We start from the raw sequence: 21,725 nt of genomic DNA, 5'->3' as shown, positions 1-21,725 counted from the left end.
GATTACAGCTTACCATCTGGGAAATAGAAAGCATTGAAATGCAAAAATTATGATTTTTGTGCGGTATTTCTTACGAAATTTTGACTTTAAAAACTCAGGAAAAGTCGAAAAAAAATTATATCTTGTGTCCTTTTTTTTTTGTGTATAGGTGCGTTAATTTGGCGTCCTTTAAGGTATCGCTCATTAAAATCTATGGAGAGACTTTGGAGCTAAAATTCGTTAACCAAACCTAAAATATGGAAAAAATGAACAAAAAATACCTTTTTGAAGGCGGCGGGCCCAACTGCCAATTGGGAACAAAGCAAACGAACAAGGGTTGTACATTTGGTACCTGATCGCGCTGATCGCGCAAAAAAATAGAGGACACAAGATATAATTTTTTTTCGACTTTTCCTGAGTTTTCAAAGTCAAAATTTCGTAAGAAATACCGCACAAAAATCATAATTTTTGCATTTCAATGCTTTATATTTCCCAGACGGTAAGCTGTAATCACAAAGTGTTTGGGCTTAACTTCTAGCTGTTTTAATTATCTTTTCAAAATAGCAAAGTTCTTTACAACCAGACGTAAGATACTAAAGTTATGTAAAAAAAAACTATCGCTACCTCTGAAAAAAGCTAAAAAAAAAATACCAGACTTCAAAAATTCTTCAAAAAAAAGTTCTGCCATAGAAAAAAAACCATAATTCTTTAAAAAATTTTAAATCCCCATATCTATCAGAAAAAGTCGGTTTGGATCCTTGAGGAAAAAAAAAGTTCGATTTTGTCGAGTAGTGTTATTTCTTTTACAATTTGGACATTTTAATTAAACGGATTTCCCGTTGCGAGTATTATCATTTGGAGGAGGATTATTTTGGAAGGGATTTTTAGCTGTGTTGCTTCTAAAATCCTTATATTCGAAACGCCATCATATTTGTATTTCTTCTTTCCTTCAACTTAAGCCGCGCATTGGATTTTCGTAGATGAATATTTCCCCAACTTCCTTAGTATTTTTTTTTTGTGGGGGACGAATTGGCACTTAAGTTACTCAAGTGAAAAAGTTTTTGTTTTCCCGTTATAACTATACAAAAAAGAAACAACAACAAGACACGCAATTCACACACACACACAGAAACAAACACATGCTATCCTCTGTTCTGAACAGTTTTGGGGGTCGTCTCGTTCTTCCACTCCACCCCCACCTTCCCCACCAACTTGTCTGTGTGTCTCTCTGTCACTCTTTTGGCCTGTCAGCTGGATTTCTTCATGGGGGTGCTACTCTCTGCTCTCCTCACTCCTGAAGCTTCACTGTCATGACGCTCTCCTCTGCTCTTTCCTTGGGATTATTTTTTTGCTTTTGCCAAAGTTTTGCCTGCTGTTCAGGCGATAGATACCCTGTAGTAAGTGGGAATATTAATTTAAACTGGTCTAGAAAAACAAATGCCAAAAATACCGGTTAAACATTTCCAGTTTACAAATCGGAACCATCATGATCGGAAAACTAAATTAAGTACTTATATCTTATATATCTTTATATAATATATATATATTTTGTTTTGCAAGGGTATCATGTGTGCGCCTCTCCAAGGCCTGCTTCCTTTTCAGTTATTTTTTGTTGTTGCTTTTCGTTTCAGAATATCCTCCCATTTGTTGTTGTTGTTTTTGTATCGCTTTTGTTTCTGCGTTTTTATTTTTTTGCCAATTCAATTGAAGGCCTGACAGCAGCAAAAATTTTCATTATGAAATTGGATCGTTGTCAATTTAGTTGATAGAAAGAGGTGGGGGAGGAAGATGAAACGAAAGAAGAGAGGGAATTGGAAGATTGTGAGTGGAGGGAGTATAAGAGTGTGCGCGAGCGTTGCAGGAGGGAGCGTGGTTATTACGGTTATTACTTTGACTAGCCTGCAAATTGCTTCGTTGATTGTTAGCACCTGTTAGGCATGACGCTCTTTTTTGTTTTTGCTGGCTCTTAGTGCAGTTTTCCACTGACTCCCTCTCTCTATCTCTCACTCTTTTTTACCTGCTTATCGCCTTGCATCTTTACAAATCGCTGTTCACCTTGAAGACGTTGCTCGAAAGTGAGGTGGGACAGAGAGAGAGAGAGAGAGAGACGGAGAAAAATGCTAGGGAAAAAATGCACGCACACATACCAGGAGGAACTGTTCCGTTCCGTTCCGCTCCTGCTTCCACTAATGCACAGTGGGACATTGCACATAAAATGCAGCGCAGAAAATATGATATAATAAAGACAAGAGAATGCTACTAAAGAATGTTTCAATGTTTTGTTTCAATGAAAATCTCCGCAGATGGTTTTCCTGTATTTTCCTGTAATTTTCCTGAATATTCTATAAAATTAAACTGTTATTTAAGTAATTATTATTGTCTGTAGTATTTCCGTCGTACTTCAGTCGCTTGGCCCCACTGTATTTGGCCCTCCTTCTGCGGCAGAGCGCAGAGCAGTTCATAAATTAGAGTTGTCTTCTCCTCTCGCCCCCTGCTGCTGCTGATGTTGTTGTTGGGAGCCATGGAGCCATGGTGCATGGGAGTGTGATGAGGATGAGGTGGCTGTGGGGGATTTTACTCTGCTGTGTTAGCCAGTGATGTGATAATTGCGGCTTTGGCTTTGGCTTTTGGCTTACTTTGTTTGCCATTTAATTGTTAGTAATTTGTGATAATCCCCCCCTCTGCCACGCTTTGCCCCTCTCTCACTCTCTCTATTAATCTCTGCACGTTCCTTCACTCTTCTTTTCCTCCCTCCTCTCTCTATGATTGTTGCTTAGTTTTCCCTTTTTATTTGCCAGTCATTTATTCATTTATGCAAGCTTGAGGTTTTGTTTTTGTTTTTCTCTTATTGCTTCACTGCCGTTACCTCTGCTGTTGCTTCTTTCTGTATCTGGAACTCCCTGCTTCTCCTCCTTGAAATTAAGCAAAATTGCTCAACAAATTCTCGCTCGCACGCATTGCTGGATACGGATGCCCTTTAATCCATTGTTACTCCCGAGCCGTCCCTCCCTCCTACTATTCTGTTTTTTTTTTTTGTATATTTTGTTGGTATTATACTTGTTTTTGTTGCTTGTTTTTGGTATTTCTCCTGCTGTTTGTTGCTGTTTTTTGTGTGTTGTTTTTGTGCTTTGTGTGTGGGGCGGCAATTGCAATGAATGTTGTTACTTTTGGCTTCACTTGCACCTTTACGCTTCGTGGTTTGTGTCTAAGCTTTGACGTGCACTTCCTTTTCATGTTAACGGAAGCGTGACAACAATAAAAATAAGCTAAAACAAGAGAGAAATAACAGCAGAAAGCGAAGCTGAATGAAACATAAACAAAATGGTAGAATGCTAAAAGCTTTAAGCCAAAAATTTAATGTTGAAATGCAAGGTTCAATCATATTGAAGGGAAAGATTAAAGGAAGATCTGCCTTAAGAGCATTAAAACCCCCTAAAAGGTTTTCTTCACTGAAAGCACGAATGAACGCTTAAGAGAGATTTTAATTTAAAAATAATCCACTAAAATCAATCTGTCAATCATTGAATCTTTGCCATTGAATCATGGAATTCGTTCCATCATTTCCCTTAAGGAATGACATTCTTTTCTTCTAATACTACTGGGGGTTTTACTCCACACTAATCCTCAACTTTAATTCCATTTCCTGTGGCTTTAACTTTCTCTGCGAAAACTGTCAAAAAGTTCTACTTGAGTTCTTCCGCAGACAGAAACATGTGAAACTTTCATTGACATTTCCTGTATGCGGGCCTACCTTCCGTTTCCCGTTCTCACAGAAACCCTTCCCAAAACGATGACCTTTCTTGTCTGCTATTCGCATGCTCCTCCTGCTTCCTTCTTCCCCAGACTCTGCCTTGCTGTAGCATAAACATATAACATAAACCATCAAAACATGAAATTGTATAACAAAAACAAGAAATTTGAGCTCCAAAAACTACCAACAGAAAAATGAAAAAAAATCATTTATGAAAAATATATTTCTATGTTAGAGATGGATGCATGCCCACAGGAAGGTTTTAATTATTTTTCATGTGATTGTAGACCTCAACGTATTATTTATGAGTAATATTAACTAAGAACTCAAATTTCTATCAAATAATAGATCATTCTGTGAAGTTTTGGTAGCTCTTGGAATAGTTTTCGTGCCTTTCGTGATGGGAATGTTGTTCCCATCTCTAATTCCGTGCCAAAAATTCCCTTGGCGGCTATTCCAAGAAACAAAAACACAGAACCGAGAACAAAAATTGTTACGTCGAAAGAACATTTAAAGAACCTCCCGAGGAGACCCCAGAAGACCGCAAAGAGAGAAGAACTTTGACATTTTCCTTTTTTTTTGTGATCAACTTCGGGTCTCCACTCTGCCCCTCTCCACCCCCCCCTGCCATCCCTTCATCACACACATCCCTTCCTAGTAAGCCTCATTCTGACCCCCTACCCCCCGTCCCTTCCTGCTGTCATTGTGTTGAACGTTTTCATGTTTTTGAGCGCAAAAGTTTTTTGGGATTATTTGTGCGAGACTCTTTTTGGGGCATGTGAAGTTGACTTTTGTGACTTTTTTCTGTGGAATAACATGGCATGGTGGGGACTTTTGTTTCATCTTTTTCTTTGGCTACGAGATTCGTTAAGGCAGAGTGAGAGAGAGGGAAGGGAGGAAGGTAGAGGTGACATTTTATTCATAGTTTTTGTGGGATTGAAGGTACATACCGTCCTCTTGAAACGGGAAACTAGTTTGACCTTCACACTACTATGATGGGCCATGCCACGCCTACTATTGAGTTGTATACCCCACTTACCCCCCCATTCCATCCCCCAATTCATGCCACACACACGCACGCCCATAAATCAAAGTCGCCAAACTACACGGAACGAGAGAGAGAGGGAGAGAGAAACAGAGCAAAGTGTCAGAGTTTTGCAAATTACTTGGAAGCACAAGAGCAAACGTCCGACGTTGACATCGCGCCATTGCCCCCAAGAAGACGCGGCACAGCGACAGCCTCTGGGAATTGCTTAGCATTGCTCTCAACCCCCCTCTCTCTCTCTCACTCACTCACTCTGTCTTGCCTCCACTTGCACAAGAGGCTGTTGTGGTGTGGCATATTCTAGCAAAGTGGAGCAACATGTGTGGGTGTCTTTCAGTGACGCCACTGCCGCCGCCGCCCCATGGAACAATTGAAGAAATATTCACACTACAAATGCAGAAATCTCATGTTTGTGGTTCTGGTTTTGGTCCTTATTTCTGTTGGATTTCTTGATGTTACTTTCGCTCTATCTCTCTCTCTCTCTTTTTGGGACTTTACTTGAACCTAAAGCAAACACCCACCCTCCCCTCACAACAAAAAGCTACTGGAAACTAATTTTCTAATTATGAGTCCGAGACGAGAGCACGAGAGAAATCATGTCAAGCGTCGGAGTGCCTTACTCTCTCTCTCGCTCGCTTGCAGAGTGATTTATGTGCTGGCTGTCTTGGCTGGGGAAAAATGTCAAAATATTTGTTGGCCAGTCTCCCATGGCAGGCTCTCCAGCCCCCCTCCTTCCGCTCCTGCTTTTAGAGCGCGTTTTTCCCTTCCAGAGGCTATGGGCCATAGCTATAGACTTGCCTACGCAATATCGAACTTATCCAAATCACTTGGCAAAAACTTTTTGGCCTTCTTTCATTGTTTGCCCTGTTCTGATTCTTCCTCCTTCTTCCTATTGTTTGAATTGAATTTGATTTATTTATTTATTGTTGGCTCTTCTCTGTATTTCCACTAATCGCCAGTGGAGCGACTGATTAGCGTAATTTTCCGTTTGTTGGCTTCGATAGCAAGTTCTTTTGATACTTCTTCTGTCATTATTATTCTAAAAACTTTGATGATACGCATGATATAGTATAAAGAGGATGGAAATGGAGGATAATTATGGACGAGGAATAATGCTAAATGCAGCGACATTTGGAAATTAAAGAGAAATTAAGAAGGATTTAATTTAAAAAAAACCGAATGAAATTAAGAAGAATTAAATTTAAAAAAAAAAACCAAAATATTATATTTAATAGTAATGAATATATGTAGTTATATTTCCTACATTTCTGGGAGTCTCTGCTGCACTATTCATTTCCTCTCACGATCCACACGCGGTGTCTCATCTCCATTGTCAAGTGCTAAGTGCTCTCTATCTCTTCAGCAGCCATAATATTCCTTGAGGCAGGAGCAGGAGCACGAGCAGGAGGGGGAGGAGGAGCAACTTGAGCACTTTGACAGACTATTATGCAAGAAAGGTTTCTTTCACTTTTCATGGGGGGATGGGGCTGCCACAAGAGCGAGAGCGAGAGAGAGAGAGACAGCTAGCGTGGCGGCAGAGGAGCAAAAGATGTTCGCTGCGGAACTGTCATTTCCGTTTTACTTGTAAAATGAACATGGAAGTATTCGAGGCAGCCGACAAAGTGGCAGCAACAGCAGCAGCAGCACCACCAGCAACACCGAAGCGGGGGAGCAGCAGCAGCGGGAGCGGCAGGAGCAGCTGACGCTGACTTGTTATATACTAAACTGCCTGAGGGGCGGAGTGAGAGAGAACAGGAGAACAGGCAAACGGAAGGATGAACCAGACCCAGACAGACAGACAGAGGGAGTGAGGGGCAGCATGCGAGAAAGAGACAGCGAGACAGCGGGACAGACAGACAGACACAAAGGGGGCGGACGGACATGGGGACGGACAGTTGCGTTTAACGTTTTTCGCAAAAAGTTTTCGCTTCGTTTTTGGTGTATATTTTTGGGATACCCTAATAAGTAGATATTGCAGGTTATATTTGTACTCTTGGGAGGTTACTGTTTAGTATATTTGGTTTTTGTTTTTGGTAATTAATATTTGTGTTGTAGCAATTATTAACTTTTCATTCTTAACATATTTTCAGTATGATCAATATCTCGCTCAAGGTATTCCTTTGTCGAAACTAATTTTCCTATCCCCTGTTTCTCTAAAGGAAGTCGAATATCGGGGGATATCGGAATAAGGGGTACTACGCTAACGTGAGGGGGGCGAAGGCGGTAGGAATGGTGAGGGAGGGCAACGCAACGAAGCATTTCGCAGGGTTCTCCTCTCCTCCTGCTGTGCACCGCTCCGAAGGTAACAACGCAAGAAAATGCCAGGCAACAAGACAAGCAGAACTGACGTAAAAAGATTTTTGTGTTTTTCTCCCGCTACCCCTGTGGGACTCCTGGGGGGTCTGGGGGGCGTCTGGGCAACGGATTCAGTTCCGGATTGAAGGCCCCCATCATGAAGTGCTCGCTGTCGCTGCCCCAATCTTTAAATGTTGTCCGCGACTCAGAAGTCCATTACGGGAAAAGCGTGCGGAAAACGAAAACAGTTTTACGTGTTTGAATGCTCATTGAGGGGGTGGGCACCTCTTCTGAATGATGCTGCAGAATGAAATGTAGAGGGAAAATTTAATTAAAATTTGTAGGTGTTGGATATGTTTTTTTTTTTATAATAAAAGAAGTATATTTGCTATAGATCTTTGTAAAATGATTTTAAAGTCTTTTCCACATAGAAATGCAATTTAATTAACATAAATATAAAATTGCTTCCCAAATGTGACTTTTTCCTACATTTTGACACATTTTCCCCTACTAAAAATCGCTCTCCAACAGCCGGAAAATGTTCCCCTTGTGAAAAACTATTAAACGTTAGAAGGGGTGTAGAAATTTTAATGAAAAATCGTTCTTAGGGACAGAGAGAGAGACGCGACAGACCCTTACTTTCCCTAGATTTCGGTTCTACCGTCTCTTCTATGGCCAATTTTGTCTGCTTTCTACTCATTTTCTAGCCAATTCTTCATTCTCTACCCAGGACTCCCTTTCTCTGTCTTCTTTTGGCCCAAAGCCTGCTGCTGCTCCTCCACATCTCTGCTCCGTTGTGTGTAGGTGACATGAATGCTGACAACGTGTCTTAGCTTGCACAAAACGAGCTCAAGAGATGCAGTCAACACAAACACACACAGAGACGGGGAAAATACCCCCACACACAGATATTAAATTGCCAGGACATGGCCTCCTCTCTGTGTGTGTGTGTTTGTGGGGCCTGTCATGTAACAGGAATTTTAATTTAATTACAATCCTTGAGGAAACTGTGCAGAGTGATAGAGAGAGGCAGAGAGGGGTTTCCTTTTTGACATTTTGTTATGGGGCCAAAAATAAATATTGTATATTAATAGATTAGCTTTTGCATAGCTTTTCCAGCTCCCCCCATTCCCTCTTCCAAAAAAAAAACACCCCTCGCAATTGATAATCAATAATAAAAATCAACTTTACATAAATCATTCTCCTCCAAGATTTTAATCTTTTCTGACGTGGAAAATTAGAAAAAAACTCGCGTCAGCCCCGCAGCCTTTGGGAACATTCAAATTCATTTTCAATTTTCATAATTTTCGACGCCCACGGCAGCGTTGACACCAAAATCAATATCTTTTCTACGCCCCTCCACAAATAAAAGGCGCACAAAAAATACCTTTCAAAAAAAGTTTTTTCCACAGGTATTTTTGTAGGCCTTGTTTTTTTGTTGGTGGAGCTCTGAAGCTTTTGTCATATCAACAGACGACTTCCAGCCGACTCCCAGCACAGACTACTTGCCGTGCCGCGTGCCCCTTGTGTGGCAAGGCCGCACGTTTGTGCGTTCGTGCCAAAAAATAATTTCCTACTTTGAACCAGACGCAGCAGGAAAAGCGGTTCAGCATCAGGGAGGGTTAAAGAGGGACAGGGGGATCTGTGGCACCACCATCCGATGGGGCAACTTGAGCGCACTTATTGTTATCAACAGCTGAAATATGGCATTTTAATTTTATTAGCTGCCTTTACATGCAGCACACTCTTGCACGAGTACGAGTACGAGCACTCGTAAATGTGCAGACGATGATGATGATGATGACGATGACAATCCCCATAGGACAATGGGCTTAAAGCGGTTTTTAAAATGCACTTCAAGATGTAAGGGTATGGGATTGTTTATAGGGAAACTATGGTAATACAAAAGGGAATTTTTCTGCCTTAAAATATACGCATGAATGTGTCCTATATCGATGGTTTTGAAGGTTTTTCAGTACAATTCGATGATTATTTCTATACTACGTACTAATATCTTGATTTTTCCGTTAGATTAACCCTTTTCTTGGGATTATTTTCTCAATGAACAATGCCATTGGTTCCCACAGTGCGACAGCCTCCACTTTTCGACAGCAGCCTCATCGAGTGGCAGGCAGTGCTCTGCCGTGGGGCGCTTGAAAGAAAGCCAACAGAGAGAAAGAGAGACAGCGTCACTGCGCATGCTGAGAATTTCTAAGAGAATATTTCGGATTGGAGGATTCCCCCATCCCCATTACCGTGCTGCAAAGAGCCATAAACTTCCGAGTTGTTGCCGTCACTGGGTGGCAATGAAGTCATTTGCGTGTGGCACAAAAGTTTTTGTTGCAACTTGAAAATTGCGTTATTATTATGTCTCTCTCTCTCTCTCTCTGTTGACCCTCGGGGGCGGCACTTAAGAGAGCGACCCCCCTGCAGGCGCTATAATTTCTAGAATTCCTTGGCCTCTGGTTTTCCGCTCTTTTCCTTGAGCTTTTTCTTTGCTTTTTGTTATCATTTTTCGGGGCCAGAAAACGCTCCCAAAGAAACAGCAGTAGCAGCAGCAGAACAAGACGATGATGAAGATTGGGGCACAAAGAAGAGGCAAGAATGATATATATATATGTATTGTATATATATTTTGTTTGGCTCCTAAGGCCCCCAGTAGCAGCAGCAGAGTGCCGTGCCGACTGGAGGAGAGGCGCCTCTAGTTGGCAATTCCGCAGCGTCGTGGAGAGATTTAAGCGGCAAACAAAATTTTCCGGTAGAAAAAGCGAGAAAAATCTGCAAACAAATTGCCGTCGGCAAATTAGTAGAAAATTGTATTTGTATTTCCCTTCAGCTCAACAGGAAAAAGTGCTATTGTGATTTAATGAAAATTCTTGGGTCCTAATGTCCGGCTAATGGATGTGAGGCGGCGTCCGTTCCTTGCCCCTCGGACCCCACAATGTGCCCCGTAACGCAAATCGAATTGCTCTGCACCATTATCCTTGAGAAAAGGAAACTTCGTATAGCCAAGGCCCCACCAACAAAACGGAAAAAGTATCGCAAATAAAAAAGCGCGCGGGAAAACCCCCATAGAAAGGAAAATTTATATTTTGTGACGGTTTCGGTCTTCGATTGCAAGGTAATATTTTGGCAGAGGCTTTGCTTCTGTTTTGTTTTCCGTTTGATTGTGTATTTTGAACATTTTGTTTAGTTTATTAAAACTTTTTGGAACCAGCTGTTGTATCCACCACGAAGGGCATAAGTTTTTCCGTTTCGATTGCTCAGCACTCAATGGAAAAGTGTCGATAAATGTTTTGTATAAATAATTTCTTGTGGCTTGCGTTTTGTTTTCTGTGGATTTTCTTGTGTGTGTTTCTGTGGCTTTTCTTTGGGTTCAAAGTGCATTTATTTTGATGATGTTTGCTTGAGGGAAAAGTTTTGGTTTCTATTTGGATTTTGTGTGGGCGTTTTGAGGGTAGAATTAGTTTGTGGAGAGTTTTTCTATTGAATGATGATTGATGGATCTGATGATTGATTTAAACTTTTGATTGCTCTATAAAACGATAACCAATTCAAAACACTTCAATAGCTTCCGAAACATTTCTAATAGTGGTTGGAAAGCATTTTTCAATGATTATTTCTTTTATATTCTGGTTCTATTTGGTTTTCATTCAACTTCAGTACAGTAATCTCCCACCTTACTCTCACCTTCCCAACAAATCGATACATTTTCAATATCCGCTGATGATGAGGTTGCAACCATTGCAACATGTAAAATGTAAAAGCGAACCGCAAGAGGAGACCGCAGCGGAGAAGCCGCAGCATCGCTTGTGTTTTATATATTAATTTGCGAAACAATCGAAAAATCGACATGTGACACGCGTTCGATTCCCTTTTCTTCCTTTTTTTTTGTATATAAATTTATGCATTACGAATTGCATTTCTGTTGCTGTTTCTGCGGCTGCGGCTGCCACATCGATGAATGCCAAATGAGGGTGCAACATCATCGAATGAGGAGAGGGGGAAGAGGAGTCTGTAATAATCAAAGGGAAGGGAACCCGTAGAATCCTCATTCGGAATACGGAATATACGGAATACGGATATATCAATGTAAAAACCGAGACCTGCATCTGTCTGTCGCTTTCCCTGCCTCTCCCTTTCTTCCCTTTCTCTGTCTCTCTGCCTCTCTTTCTCTTTCTGCTCTTTTTGGTAACATATCAAAAACAATTCCCGCTCATCAGCATCATCGTTGTCTCATGGCCAGAGGCCCTACAACCCCCCATTTTTTCGCACAAGGCCATAAATCAATGTTCGATTTTCAAAAAGGGAAATTCGCATTCGCAAAAAAAAGAGAGACAGGAAAAGCGGGAGACAGAGAGAGAGAGAGAGGTAGGGAGGGAAAGGCAGGCAAGGACACAGGACATTATGTTCGCGCCATGTTTTTAAAAAATTCTTCATTCTCCGTTTTTCATTTTTCCCTTTTTTTTTTTTGCACGCGCGTGTTGCATTTCCTCTCATGCGTTACACACTTTTATTTCTCCAATTGTTTTTGTTGTTGTTGTTGCTGTTGCAAATTCCATGCAGTTTTCTCTGTGGCTGTGGCGGTGGAAATGCATTACATTTTCAATGAAATGCTGGAAATGCGGGGCGCAGCCACCACCACGTGGTAGGGGAAGGGACGACACTCCCAGGTATGGGCCAAAGGAAAATTGTTGTGGTAAATTGAACAGATTTTAGAAATGCAACTGGAAAATATGTAGCTACGAACAGAGCGTAAGTCAATTGGAAAATTTAGTAAAAGAAGAAAATGAGGAAAATATTGCCAAAGCTTATATGAAATGAAGAAGAAAATGTTATTTTAGCATTGCTAATTAAATAAAGTTAAAATTAAAATGGAAAAATATAGAAGATGCAGCTAAAATATGGAACTTATCACCAACAAGAAAATGTTAGAAGAAATTTTAACAAAAAAATCGCAGAAATAAAGAAAATTGGAATGCTTAGCTTTCCTATAATTTTGTTAAGTTTCTGCACCAAATTTCCTCCAAAATTCCCAGCAAATTACCTATCAAAAGCTTTCCTATCTCTATGCTTCCCTATCCTCCTCCAAATCTTCTTCATTTCTTACTTTACATTCCCCACCATTTCACAATTTCCCCCCTTTACTTTAAAAACCGAAAAAACTCATAACTAAAACTAGTTTTTGCCGACGGCCAAACACGCGCTGGTAATTGCAGCCAATTGGCGCTCATTTCTCTGTCATAAATTTATTTTATTTTTTATTTTTTGCCAGCAAATTATCGACTTTTAAAGAGATGGGTAAGAGAGGGGGAAAGGTGGCAGGCAGAGTGGGTGGAATAAATCACCTTCACACTGAAAATGTCAGTAGAGCGGGCGAAAAACTGATTTTCCTAAAACCTAGACACTGAAGGGGGGTCGAGGGGAAAACGAGTGCACTCGGGAGTTAATAAATTACGTGTAAAACAATGTGTGAAATAACATAAATAATTTTCAGGCTCATCTGCCACACAAAACCCCCCCTGCAGCTCCCCCTCCCACCACTTCTAAACATTCCGTGTACCCACTTTTCCCTGTAGTTTTCCCGTGCTTTTTGCTGCACTCTGCTGCCTTTTCCTAGAGCTACAATCGATTAAGCCTAGATAAAAATCAATTTGCGGCAATAATAAATTGCTCAACTACCAGGAGGATCCCCATTGGATCCTCATTCCCCCATTGCTGCTGCTGCTGCTGCTCCACCAATTTAGCTTCATTTTGGGGGCAACCAGACAGAGGTCTCTTCTCTGGCCGAACAAATTGGCCCGCAAGGCCAGTACGAAGGCCAGAACGAAGGCTAAAATATGTACAAACATTGTAATCATGGGTTAAATATCGCCAAATCCAAAGCCACAGCCAGGGACCCAGCTGCTCCACGGAGATCCATCCACAGAAAAGTATCTTGAGAGGAGAATCTTCATTGAAGGCTTAATGGAAGGGGCAGAGAGGTGTTCCATAGAGTGAAGATCATGAAAGGAGAGAAGCCTCATGGTAGAGTAGCCTTTGGCAGAGGGGCTGAAAGGGGTTTCCTTCATGGAGAAGAGGGTTTCGTTGGTGAGGTTCTCCTCTGGCGTTGTAGGAGTTGCACTTGGAAGTGCACCTTCCATTGGATTAATCACCGCAGGCGCGCGCAGAGTAGAGATGCGACTCCAAAGACTTTACTTCACCTTCGACTGTTTGCAGACTCGCAGCTCCACGCGCACTCGCACTCGCACTCCGCTCTTTGCCACCTTGCCACATCGAAGATCACGATTCACAACTTAATCCCAAAAAACTTGTAGCCGGTTCTCAGCTGCATGCAACATAAGTATTCAACATCCCATCTCCCCATCTGTTGTAGGTGCAGCAGCATCGTTTGTCCATTTGCTTGGCTGCGTTTCTCTGTTTCTCGGTTCACATTTTTATTTAACGTCTGCCCTGCCCTGCCCTGCCCTGCCCTGCCCGGCCGCCTTCTCTTTTTTAGTTTTTTTAGTTTTTACATTTGTTGCAGCAGCCACGCCTCCCATTTGCTGGTTTTGTCTGATTCATCGATGATGATTCCGCAGCAGCAACAAAATGAATTCATTTGTGTGCCACAAAAAAAGAGCCAAAGGCTAGCCATGCTTGGGATGGGTTGGGAGGGCGGTGGGGGGATTGGCTGGGGGTTCATGCGGTTTGGATTTCGATTCTAATTGAAGTGTTTGTCTAGACCCTGAAGCGGTGAATGTTGCAAGTGATTAGCAAATGAAGGAAACAAGGAAGAGGGGGAGACGCAGGAAGAATGGAGTCTGAGAGATAGAATGGGAGATGGTAAAGGGGAGTACGACTGATGGGAAAAATTAAAAAACGGAGAGGATTAAGCGTGATCTCTGAAAGAGAGAGGCTCTGGAGATTCTGTGAAAGAAAAGGATTTCCAGTATTTCTAGTATTTCTATTTTGTTGTAAAATTTTGTTGAATGATTGCAGTTAAATAAAATTCATTTAACTGCAGAATGTAGACTTAAAAAAAAGGTCATCCCAAGCTTCACTTTCCTCTACTTTTCTTCTACTTTTAGGGGGGTTAACCCGTATTCCTATCCATATTCGCTCTATTATTTTTTTTCAAAATTTCATTCCACATTTAATTTAGAAAACACTTTAAATAAATGCCCATTTTTTAAAGACCATTTCCAACATTCAATGAAACGGCAGTCAGAAAAAACACAAAAAAAGAGAATGAAAGAGAAAAAAAACACGACATGCACTTTTATCAGAGGGTAATAATTCATTACACACTTTTCCTCATCGGCACGAGGAGGGTGCAAAATACACGCTCCCTCCCCACTGAAACATTCCCCTTCTTCCCGTTCTTGAAGCGTCAGCGGGCATCGGATGTGCTGCATTTACCGCAATCGACGTACTCTCTCCCTTTCTCTTCCTCTCTCTCCTTGGATGAGCCAAAACGGGATTGAAAATGGAATGGAAGACGGGGAACGGAGCTGCATATAAAGGGGGTGGGGGGTGGTTTGATATATGTATGGGCAGGTAGGCGATAAAAACGGGATCGGTCAGTGGTCAACATAGGCAAGAAATGGAACAAAGTGGAACAAGGGAAGATACAGAGGGAAGAGAGCTTTTGCGTAGAGTATTTTACTCCGAAATGGAGGTAAATGTTACCATACGGTTTTACCCCTAAGGGAATAACAGGTAAATGTCTCTTTTGATAAGACAAGGATTTTCACACCCACAATACGCACCCTAGAAATACTTGTAATTAAGAAAAAGGGAAAACAGGAAATGTCCTTTGGATAAGCCACTCAATTAACTAATTGTCCTTAAAAATAATATGCATTAGAAGCAAAATCCTACCACTCCCCCCATCTAAGAGAAAAAAAGGTCGAACCCATTTGATGGATAAGATTTCAGTTAAAAAAAATTACACCCAAAAAGGGGAGCATAAATCAATGTAAATGTCAGGCGTCGTCAATGGCGTCAATAGGAAGACACAGCAGTGGGAAAGAGATGACAGTGGCAGAGTACCAAAGAGAGAAAGAGAGAGAGAGAAAGAGATAGAGAGAGATGATGTTAGAAAACAACCACCAAAAAAATAGCCCCAGTAATTATTTTAATCCAGGTGCCACGCCTCCCACGAACTATACAAATTCATCCCAAGTAATTCCTCTTCGGATTCCCGATTTGCTGAAAGATAATTCCATTATGAGGGAAATTTAATCATAGTTTTTGCGGCAGCATGAAGATGTCTGCAGATTGTTGGCAAGTGTCAAAGGAATAAGGACAGAGATACATATTCCACAGCAACATATCCTTATATGCACATGTGTGTGACTTGGCTTCCTTTAACAGGATATTACATGGCTGCTTGTGGGGAAATTATATCTTCCAAACGATGCCTCTTAGCACTGCCACATCAGACTCTCCACGACAGACTTTTCCTTGTGGGGCAGACACTTTTCCTTGCGAGATAAAGAGGGGAGGGAAAGGAAAGTCAAAGGTCATCCCCAGAGAGGGCATCCATTGTTGGCGCCACTAAAATACATGTTGCACTTAATTGGAATGATTTCTCGTCTGTGAAATATGATTTCCACAGTTATTTAGAGAAGGCAGATTGAGGCAACATTTTCTGTCTTTTCTTAAGGGGAAAATTTTTACATTTTTGGGGCTTGAAATATTCGAATTTTAATTGGGAGAATTATAGAGAAATTATGGAACAAAGGGGAGCCAATATGGAAAGTGATAGTGTGGGATATTTACAAGGGGAAGTGCCTAGGGGAATATATAGGAAAATATATGTAAAATATAGCAATTGTAGACCTTTCATTTAAGGAAAGTCTCCCATAGATTTCCATTGATTTTCCAAACTATTCCCAAATCAACTCTAACAATATCTATGCTCAAATCTCTGCCTAAGCCCCATTTTAAGCCAGCATTTAACCCACTTTTCAATCCTCTTCTACCATGATTTCCCTGTCCCATTACAAATATGAGAATCTCTCTTAGTTATGCATCTAACAAATTGAACTAATTTCCTCTCTATGCTCACCTCTTGTGTCATTGCAGGTAAACACGCAAACAGACATTTTCCACAGCCACAGAGCCACACAGCCACAGAGGAGGAGGCGACATACAGGCCAGAGGAGCAGAACGAGACACCTGTGTGATGGCATCTCCTCGCTCTGTCTCTGTGCATGCCACAAGAAGAGGTAGGAGGTAGGAGAATGCATAGGAGGCGTGTGGTGGGGATGGATACATTTCAAATACCTTAAATGCAGGCAGCAGGCATTCCACTCGAAGCTGTGGCTATATCTGATTTCTGTCAACATTAAAATTGCAGCAGAATCGTAGCTGAGAGCTAACTTAAGTAACCCCCAAAAGATAGAGTGACAGCAGCAGCACAGACGAGGCGGACGAGCGATGGTGCGACGGCACACAGGGATCGGGGCACATGAGGGATAAGGTTTGTCCGCCAATTGCACGTGTATTTCCAGGCGATAAAACGCAGCAAAGTTCTCCTTAGCAGAGGGACTCAAAGGAAGAGTCAGAGCCACATTTATGGTCAGAGTCAGAGCCAGTCCTGCCACAGTCAGAGTCTGTCCTGCCACAGCCATCGTCCATTGAGTGGCAACACAGATTATAAATTGAAATTGAGTTCATAAAACACGAATCAGCAAAACGTTTAACATCTTTATTTTCCCTCTGCTGCTGGTGCTGCAGCAAAAGAAATGCCCAGACACAGAGCCACAAAACGAAACGTTGCAATCTCGCATTGGCAATGTGGCAGCCACAGATGGAGTCCCAGTCGAAGGTGCAACTTCTCTGCTTCTCTTCTTCGAATGCAATCAAACAGCAAGAAATGTCGATGCTTCGAACTAGCAGCAGGCAGGCATGAGAGGCAGGCAGGCAGCAGTCAGCAGAGCAGCCTCAAAAGCATCTTCCAGGGCATGCTGCCAAAAGGAACTCCGTCTGGCATTGGCATTGGTTCTCTGTGGCACTGTGGCACAGGGGGGAGGAACCAACAAATAGACAGACAGATGTACGGTGTGCAAGCGAGTGCCTTTACCATGGGATAAAATGAAGAAAATGTATGGGAAAAATTTGTCTAAAAGAAGAAAGGGGAATCCTTGAGGCATTTTTGAGTGCAAATTTTAGCAATTTTTGGCTACAGAAATTAAGTTTTCTTTGTGTTTTCATAATTCAATATTTATAGGAGCCACGCGTAATGCAGTAACTTTCATCGGTGGCCTCACTGTTCCTTCCCACAGTTCCTTTGCCTTTTTTTGGGCTGCACTGTGATGCCTGCACATCTTGAATGCGCCCCGTCGGAATGTTGCACGCGTTGAATTTCTTGTAGACGTGCGATAAAAATTTGCGACATTGCAAACAGTTTTTTGCGGTACGAAGGTGATGCCACAGTGCCCCATCCTTGTGGCTGGGAGGATGCCAGAGCCCAGCTCTTAGCAGGGCACAAAGCAGATGACATTGCCCCGATACCTGGCCGCCTAATCTGCGTGAATAAAAATGTAAATGAATTGAAGATTGTGCCGCCACAGCAGCAGCATTATGAGCTATGGAGGAGGCCATGGATTGGAGGCTCCAATTGGCATACAGGGGGAGAGGAAGGAGAAGGCACTGGACAGGGTACAGGTGGATGAGGCAGGAGGACGGCGGCTGTACAAAACGTAGACACGAGTGACAAGTGGAGCGATTAGGTGTGGATCATGGGGCATACATGGGGCATGGCTCCTCTTGCAGCCTCTGCATCTGCATCTCTGTATATCTCTTTCGTTTTTTAATAAGCAACGACAGGCAGGTGCCCCAAGTGCAACCCCGTGGCAGAAGAGGAGAGCCTCCTCTTAACACAAATGTTGATTGAACCTTTTGGTCCGGGAGTCCCCCCTCCCCCCATCCAACCATGAGGAAAACCAGTCCACACGTAGCGACAATATCCATCCACAGACGAACTAACGGGTACGCTGTTTGAGAGCAGAGCTCTCTGCTGCGCTGGTTGCATGGTGGATCTACGTCGAGTGGAGTGGTTGGTGGCACAAACATGTTTTCACTTTGCAGACCCCAAAAAAGAAAAAATAACAGAGACCAAAAGAAGGAAACACCATATGCGGGGCAGCAACAGAAACAGCAGACAGAAACTGGAACAGAGGTGTAGACAGGAAAGGGGGAAGATGATACTCGTACGTTTATGTTCGAAAACTAACAAATTTATTTATTTATTTAAAATGAATATTAATTATCTGCTCAAAAAATTATTTATCTTACAATTTTATTTTTCTTTACTTTCTAAATTTTTTTTTGCAATTTAAAATTTGATTTTTATTAGTTTTTATATTTTTAAATTTTACTTTAATATATTTTAAATTTTATTTAATATATTTTAAATTTTATTTATATTAATTTTGTTTATTCTATTGATATATTTTAATTATTCACCCTGTGCCGCACTACGCCCTTGTTTTGGGAGCCATCGTCTAAGTCCATGGACATGGCTGGGGTGGCTGGTGTGTTCCTTGATGTATTTTTTGTACGTTTTCTTCGTGGCTAAAGTGTTTGTCGATAAACCAAAAGAGCGAAGGTGATGTTCAAGGAAGCAGTTTGTGGGGCGGGGGGAGCAAACGATTGACCAAAGACCGCATACTGTAATAAAAATTAAATCGCAAGAAAAATAACAAATAAAAGCGTGCGAAATGAAGACGAAAACGGGGGAAATATCGGAGTCACGAACATTGAAATATGGTGCCACAGAGCCACTGAGTCACAGAGAGGGAGAAAGAGTGAGAGAGAGAGAAGGGAGGAGAAAGAGCCATCCGTGTTGATGAGGATGTGGATGTTGGAGGACATGGACATTCGACTGATAAATGCGTGGAAAATGCAACAGCTGCCAGAAGTGGATAAGAAGCAGGAGGCAGCAGAGGCACCACACCATGAGGCATGAGGCAGAAAAGCAGGAGGTACCACCAGCAGGCAGCAGGTCAAGGAAAAGCAAGAGAAGAAGAAAATCAAGCGAAAAAAAAATACAGGAGAAGCAAAGGAAAATCCACAAGGAGAGAGCGCAGTGGCAGTGCCTTGTGTGTTGGTAAACAAATCATTTGAAAGGATTTTTACACACAATCCATCTTCGCAGGACTCGCACTGAGTGATCTCTCTCTTTCTCTCTTTGTCTCTCGCTGCATCTTACTCTTTTCCACTGCCTTTTGAGCCACAGGACAACAGCAACCTGTTTCTACCAAAAGGATGCTGCACAAAAGGATCAACAACAGGCGAAAGTCGCCCCGACGGAGTCCTGAGACAAATGGACTCCTGCTGCAAAAAAAGAGAAAGTTTTCTGCTTTGTTTTTCTGTACGAATTTTGAAGCAGCAATTTTGAATAGGCAAAACATTTCGATCCTCACGGCGAGGAAGAATGAAACAAGGACAATATCCTTATGCAATGCACACGGATCGCATCGGATCCTCTTTCTTTAGTTCCACTTTCAAGCAGCGCATAAAAACAAGGCCAAAACGAAGGACATTTCGGTAACATTCGATGTATCTTGGACTGACTTTTGTTCTTCTGTAATCTTATGCAATGCCAAAGGTCGAAGGTCAATGGAAAGTGCAAGCGATTTCCATACCCTAGATTTATGAGCCTTAATCCTCACAGAGTGGCCAGGGCGCACATTCTCCTAGCAAGAGGCGTAGCACGTAGGCATATAGTTATTTGTGTGTGTGTTTGTGTGCGGTCGCTAAACTGTTGCAAGGTCAATGCTTCATGATGGTCATTAGCATTAAACGCCTTATACTTATGGTAATTAGGTTAATGATCATCTTTATGACTTCTTAAAGTATCTTTTGCCTTTTTTTTGTTTGGGTGAGAATTTTTGGCAATTTGTTATGCAAATTATAATTTTTCCTTCCTTCTTTTCGATCATTTGTTGTACATATGGCTGTAGTTTTTCTTTATGCATATTTTTGGGGTTTTCTTTTTTGGGAAATATGTATGGAAATATGTGGTTTCTTTGGGCTGGACAATGTGGTTTCTTTGAGTACATAAAATGTGTGTTTTTGTGGTTGGAAAATGTGCATGAATTTTGCATATAAAACAAGACGGAAATTGAAATATTTTCAGTGAATTTTCAACAATTTTGTATTAATAATTTCGTTGTATTTTCTTGTTTTTTAATCACTGAAGAAATTTTATTATTTAACTTGAAAATTACTTTCGTTTAGAGTGTCTGTTTGTCAATCGCCTATCTATCTTTCATATCTCATATTTCTGACTCCACTAAACCCGAAAAAATCCAACAATAAATCCATAAAATACCAAAAATATGCACAAATTAATGCCCATTGATTGACAATCTATCATTCATTCAAATCTCTAGCAAAAACCCAAACAAACAGCCCTCTCCGGCTGAACGAATGTCAACGCCAATTTTCACAAAATGCAAAACCCGAAATGTCAGATACAAATAGAGGGTGGTCGGGAGGGGACATGAAGGAGAGCAATATGGTGGGACGGGGGGACTCTGGAAGGATGGAGGCAGGCAGTCAGTTGCAGTTATAATTCATGTTGGCCAAATGCCAAATTCAATTATTTAATCAATAATATTAATTTCTCGTTCTCCCACTCGTATCATATTTTGTCAGTGGCAATAAATGCGGAAATTTGTAAAACAGAAAACGACAGGACAGACATTTCACTCATGCACCAACCGCACATGAAAATGCACATGCAACACCCACACACAGACACACACAAACAGAAGTTGCATTTGTGTTCACACATTGTCCTTGTAACGTGTGGCATCCTCTGTGGCAGCCACAATACCTCTCTCTCTCTCTCTCTCTCTCTCTCCCTCTATGTGGCATTGCATTTCACATTTCATTTGCATTTTGTGCAGCGGCTGCAATTTCATTTGTCATTTGGACATTGGCGTCCCTCTGGTCGTTGCAGGACATTCCAACAGGACATTTCCAGCCATTGAAATTAGCCACTTAAATATGCTGCCCCCCCACAGCCATGTCCCACAACAACCTTCCCTCTCTCTGTCTTCATTCATTAGCAACAATTACTCCAAACGGATGAATGCTTTTTGACTGTTATTCTGATATTAAATTCACGATTAAAACTTTCACTTTAATGAGCGGAAAATCAAGTGGAGTAAAATGTGAGGTTCAGTTCAGTTGGGAAAATAGGTGCAATAGGGGCTGGAAACGTGGCTGGAAAAATGTAAAGGTAGGGATCTGCATGGGGATCCCCAATGTAAAGTGCAGCCTCCTCCTCTGTTACTGCATGCAATTCTCGCTCTGTTTTTTAATCAAATTGTCAATCGCTGTCGCTGTTCCTCTGTCGTCCTGTTGTTGCAGTCCTTGTAGTCCGAGTGTCCTGTGGGGGGCTGGAGGATTGAAGACCCCTTATTTATGGCCAATAAACTTCAAACGTTGCATTGGAATTTTTTCATTTATTGCCTGTTGTAGCAACACTTCCAACACACTCCTCCTCCTCCCATCCTCTGTTCATCCGCCCTTCCTGCCATTGAAGGACCTCCTTCGATGTGCAAAAGACAACAGAGGACATTTTTCGAATTTAATTTTGTGTAAATTGCAGAAGCAGGAAAATGAAAATGACATGGAAATGCGCTGTCCCCC

The 21,725-nt window shown here is 41.7% G+C and overlaps 1 protein-coding gene across 3 annotated transcripts in view; it reads left to right on the top strand.

Annotated features, from left to right (window-relative positions):
• The window catches only part of LOC121404747, a 100,709-nt gene that overhangs the window by 36,683 nt on the left and 42,301 nt on the right, over window positions 1-21,725 (top strand). The window contains exon 3 of one of the 3 annotated variants that reach the window (XR_005968180.1): window positions 16,143-16,283. The exons of 1 other annotated variant lie outside the window; for it this stretch is intronic. Coding sequence is in view for 1 of the 2 variants with exons in the window: in XM_041594953.1 (XP_041450887.1) it covers window positions 10,012-10,119 (108 nt within the window). In the remaining variant the exon portion in view is untranslated. Of the gene's footprint in view, window positions 1-9,847; window positions 10,192-16,142; window positions 16,284-21,725 lie in introns of those variants that run through there. One more of the 3 variants, XM_041594953.1, reaches the window with a different exon arrangement.

The sequence above is a fragment of the Drosophila obscura genome, unplaced genomic scaffold (genome assembly GCF_018151105.1).
Source record: "Drosophila obscura isolate BZ-5 IFL unplaced genomic scaffold, ASM1815110v1 contig_4, whole genome shotgun sequence".
Lineage (NCBI taxonomy): Eukaryota > Metazoa > Arthropoda > Insecta > Diptera > Drosophilidae > Drosophila > Drosophila obscura.
This window is presented reverse-complemented; position numbering and strand designations above follow the sequence as displayed.